Source organism: Malus sylvestris, chromosome 15, assembly GCF_916048215.2.
Source record: "Malus sylvestris chromosome 15, drMalSylv7.2, whole genome shotgun sequence".
Taxonomy (NCBI): domain Eukaryota; kingdom Viridiplantae; phylum Streptophyta; class Magnoliopsida; order Rosales; family Rosaceae; genus Malus; species Malus sylvestris.
Window position 1 is genome coordinate 53756879 of NC_062274.1, and position 4784 is coordinate 53761662.

At 39.2% G+C, this 4784-nt stretch overlaps 1 protein-coding gene across 1 annotated transcript; it reads right to left on the reverse strand.

The window, feature by feature from the left end:
- Positions 1 to 1936: 1936 nt before the first annotated feature.
- On the reverse strand, positions 1937 to 4431 carry LOC126601506 (zinc-finger homeodomain protein 3-like). Its single transcript, XM_050268227.1, has one exon. It carries the CDS (start codon positions 3275 to 3277, stop codon positions 2147 to 2149), a length of 1131 nt encoding a protein of 376 aa, XP_050124184.1. The 5' UTR covers positions 3278 to 4431; the 3' UTR covers positions 1937 to 2146.
- Positions 4432 to 4784: the final 353 nt, after the last annotated feature.

Genomic DNA, 4784 nt, shown 5'->3' on the forward strand with positions numbered 1-4784 from the left:
GATCTGTCCCTCGCACAACTCCCTTAAGTCTTGCTTGTCGGGCAAGGTTTGCTGATTGGTGTACTGCAATATGAATTTGTTATTAGTTTGAATGGTGCCTTTGTGGGGCTTTTGTTAGGCCTTGAGGCTCACAATAAAAACTAATATGGGTCTGAGCGTGTCACCATTATCTTTGTATAACATATTGTTCTTTTGTTGTTGTTAAATGGGTTGATTACTTGCGCCACAAGTTGTTTAGACTTCTTCGTTCGATTGGATTGTTTACAAATGGGTTAAGTCTGTATAAAGTTCTTTTTCTTACCTTGTAAACAATGACTTTTACTCATAATATCATATGTCTGACTAAAGGGAGTTCAGGGCCCTTCAAACTACTTCTTTGGTTAAGGTTAACAATTAAAGTAGCAAGGTTAATTAGTTTAGCAAGATTAATCATATATGGAACTTTGAATGAAAAGCAGTCGAAAATGATATAGGATCCAATGAAAGATGCATAAAACAACAGATCTACTTTATGTAAGTACAAACAAAAGAGATTCGGGCAAGATTATGACCTTGTTATGCAAGGTTCGTCTTCTTGCAACCACTTCTCTTTGTGTTTTACAGGGGTTGTAATCTTTGGAGAATGAAATATAAATCGGGTTTACTAAAGGGATTCGATACTACAACACAAGGGAAATGTAGCAGAGCTTCTAAAACTTGACAAAAGACGGCTTCTATGGTGGTCCTACAACTAAAAGGGTAAAGTTTAGACAAACTAAAGCTTTCTGGTTTCTTGCTTGCTGGAGTACAAAGTTGGATGTCTTTTGATTGATTGGTTGAGTGTCCTTCTTCCTTGTGGCCTTTGATGCTTTTATAGCCTCTCTAGCTCGACTGTCCAAGCTTCACCTTTTGGTGATGGCCTCAGAGTATGGTGAGCCACCATTTATTTACCTATCCATGGCCTTGAAAAGTACTTTTTGTTGGGGGTGAGCTATCATCTAAGTGTCACTTCTAACATAGGTTTGTTGCCTATTCTTTGGCAAAAAATGATTTTTAATTCTGCCTGAGCTGCCGCCTTGTCCGAGCCCAATCTTCCTTCTACTTTTTGCATTCTTGGGCTTCTGATTGCACTAAGCCCAACATTAAATACCCAATCAAACATTTACGATTGTCAACCACCTATGTTAGTAACATCACGAAACAATGTTACAATCACAAAAAAATAAGAAATTCTTCAAAACCTAACCGTTGAACAAGATGAAGCATTGGAACGACTCCACGAAGGAACCCCAAAGGGCAAAGGCTATATGAATATGTCTTCTTTTGAGTTCTTGCAACAGGCAACATGGATTTTATTGTGTGTGTATATATATATTTATATAGGGAAATAACATAAGGACACAATAGTCTACCCTCCACCTATAGAATCCAAATTAGTTTTGGGAGAAAATAACAAAATTCAACACATTGTTTTGTCAGCATCTTGAAATACTTTAATTACTTGTAAAATGGAAGTAGTTAATGACTAGCTAGATTGCTAGTAGAATATATCCATGCTAACTCACAAAATATACTCCACTTTTCCTTCAACCGGTTGAAATTCCCGGCAAAGTTTTTATCGAGACCCTTTGTATGCGACCTATCCTCAATGTTTGTTTTGTACGTTTTCAAACTCATCATCAATGACTATCGTACTTTGTTTCAAAAAAAAAAAATTCATAAAATATACTCCAGTTTTTGTTTAATTTTTTCTGCCAACCTATAGGTATTAATTATTATATAGTCGAAAACTTACAAACATGTTCAGTATAATTAATATTCAATACAAAAATGTATTAGTAAAGGGGTAATGATGAAGCAACCTCCACCTCTACTGATATCAGTCTCTCAATCCATTATTTCTATGGTGAAATAATGAAACTAACTAAAGCACAGACAGCCAATTGCCAAACCAAGGTTTTCCCAAACTACATTGCATAACCAAGGATGCACCAATGATATTACAGATATAAGAATAATAATTATGAAAACCCAAGAAAATTGGAGATGAAAAAGGAGAACATTATGAATAAACAGAAGAAAAAAAGCCAATGTAAATTACAGATGATAATAATAATGATGAGTACTTTATAAGGGTAGGGTTAAGCAGAAACTAGCTAATCGATGATTAAGGGGCAGGTGGAGGAGGTGGTGGTGGGTTGATCTTGTTGGCTAGGTTGTGTTTGTTGTTGTGCATCCAAACCTTCAGAACTCTTCTCTTGACCCCAATCTCTTGGCAGAAGTTTTGGACAAACGAGTCTTCCTGCTTCTGAATCTTCCACCCTACTTTCTCTGCAAAGTTTAACATTTTCTCCTTCTGCTCCTGTGTAAACTTTGTCCTGAACCTTTTCTTTGCTACATGTCCTACTGCTGGCCTGCTGCCCACTGTCCCACCACCACCGCCACCATGATGACGATGATGATGATGATCTTCCTGCTCATCAGACTGATCTGAAGGAATGGACCCAACCATCTCAATCATCCCCATCCCCATGTTGTAGTTAGACATTATCATCTGGTGCTGGTGGGGGTATTGGGGTGGTGCTAGTAAACTCTTGTGACGTCCTCCTCCTCCTCCTTCATGGCTTAATAAGAATTTCCTGCTGCCAACTCCAGCCGCCCTGTTGATGGTATGATGGAAATTATAATCACAAGAGGAGAGCTGCTGCTGCTCACCTTCAACTTCTTTTCTGTGGAAGTTTCTGTGGCAGTTGCAGGCAGAGCAGTTGAGGGCTTCAATGGTGCCCTCTTCTCCACTGGGCATGAATTCGCCACAGCCATCCGTGGCAGTCCCTCCCATGGCTGCTGCATGGTTCTTGAGGCACTCCTTGTACCTCACGCCATTGTGCCCAACAACTGCTTGTTTCTTATTATTATAAGTGTTGTATTTGTAGGGCACAACATTTGCATTTGCGTTGTTGACATGATCATGATGCTCCTCCTCCTGCTCCTCCTCCTCCTCATGAGAATGATCCAGGCTTGTGGGCATGGGATTAGAGCCGTTAGTGTTGTGGGGGGTTTGATTTTGGGGCACCACTGTTGAGGAGGGAAGGAAATTGGAATGGTTGTTTTTGTTGTTGTTGTGGGGCACGGCTGCTCTTGCTGTTGCTGCTGCTGTAGGGTCATGGGGGCGCTGCTGCTGATGATGATGGATCAGGTGGCCATGCCCACCACTTCCAAAGGAAGTATTTATTGGGATCGGGATCGGGACTGGGATTGTGATTGGGATCTCTCCTTCTTGACTTGAAAGTTGATCCATTATTAATTAATCAATCAGTCTATCCTTTAGCTAGAATAGATAGATGGATCTTTCACTTCTTTTTTCTCTAACTATTATTTTAATGCCAAAAGAGAAGGAACAAGAGAGAGAGAGGAGAGAGAGAGACAAACAGAAGTGGAGGGTTTGAATATGGTGCCAATATATAATTAATCCTTTTGATTAAAGAACACAGTATAGCAATTAATTAAAAGGGTCTTGATTCACGCTTGAGCCACATCCACTTTGACATATATCTCCATAAATAGCTGTATACCAGTAGTAGAACCAAGCTAGCAAATACTACTAGTGTTCCTCTTTCATTAATTTGAAACAGATAGATAGATAGATAGAGGGGACAAGGAGAGAGGGAGGGAGGGAGGGAGTAAAGGAGGTCACCACGCACTCATCAACGACTCCCAAGAAGGAAGATCAACATAAAAGAAATTAATCGATCGAGAAATAGCTGAAGGAGTAGAGAAGATCAGAAAGAATGAAAGAAAGAAAGAAAACAATTAGAGGATGAACTTCCCTTCGAGAATATATGTTGGTATATAGCTAGTTCATGCTCATGCGCTGCTTAAACAATCACCTTCCATTTTCCAATTTTCCACAGGCACAAAGAAGCTGCAAAAAGAAAAACAGTCTTTCTTTGGCTAATTTGGAGGGAGAGAGAGATAGAGAGAGCTTAATCAAATGAATGGTGAAGTATAGAGTAGTTTATGAACAAACCAAAGTAAATCTGATCATTGATTAAGTTAGCAAGGGAAGGGAAACTGATGGAGCTAATGGGTGGTAAAGAAACAAAGCAAGAAATTATAAGAGATCAGTTGTTGGAGGAGAACAGACTCAGAGAGAGAGAGAGACAGAATAGGTACAGCTAAGCTTAACCGTGGAGAGACTAGTTTTGATGGTGGTTTTGCTAGTGAAGCACTAAGTATTAATATCAGCTTACATTACATACTCACTAGTGATGAGTCCTGATGAGGGGCCCAATTAGGAAAGACGAGAGAGAGAGAGAGAGAGAGAGTTAAAGGCATAGCTTTTTTACAGACAAAGAGGAATACACTGTGAGCTTTGGAGAAACCATACCAGTTGAAACTTGAGAGAGCACCCATAATCCAAGAAAAAAAAAAGTGGGGGCGCTTGCTTGCTTAAAGCTTTGCTTGCACTGTCAGGCAAGTTTACGCCACATATAGCGCTGTGTGTGTGTCAGAGAGTGGAAAGGACAAAAGCAATACAATGCCAATTGTCACAGAGAGAGAGAGAGAGAGCCAAATAGGAATTATGAAAAGTAATGTTGTCTCAATGGAAAATTAGCAAAACCTCTGACATATTTCACAATGCTGGGAAGTTCTTTTTGCAATATTGTTTTTATTTTGCACTCCACACTTTTCTTTTAACTTTTAATCGAATAAAATTAAAAGTGAATTAGTTAAAGAACATAATATGAGTGCCTTGTACTTTATTTGAACTCAAAAAGTTTTCTGTGTACCTTCTTCTTCTGCCT

Coding starts and splice junctions, on each gene's coding strand:
- LOC126601506 (XM_050268227.1), bottom strand. CDS start 3,277: ATGGATCAACTTTCAAGTCAAGAAGGAGAGATCCCAATCACAATCCCA.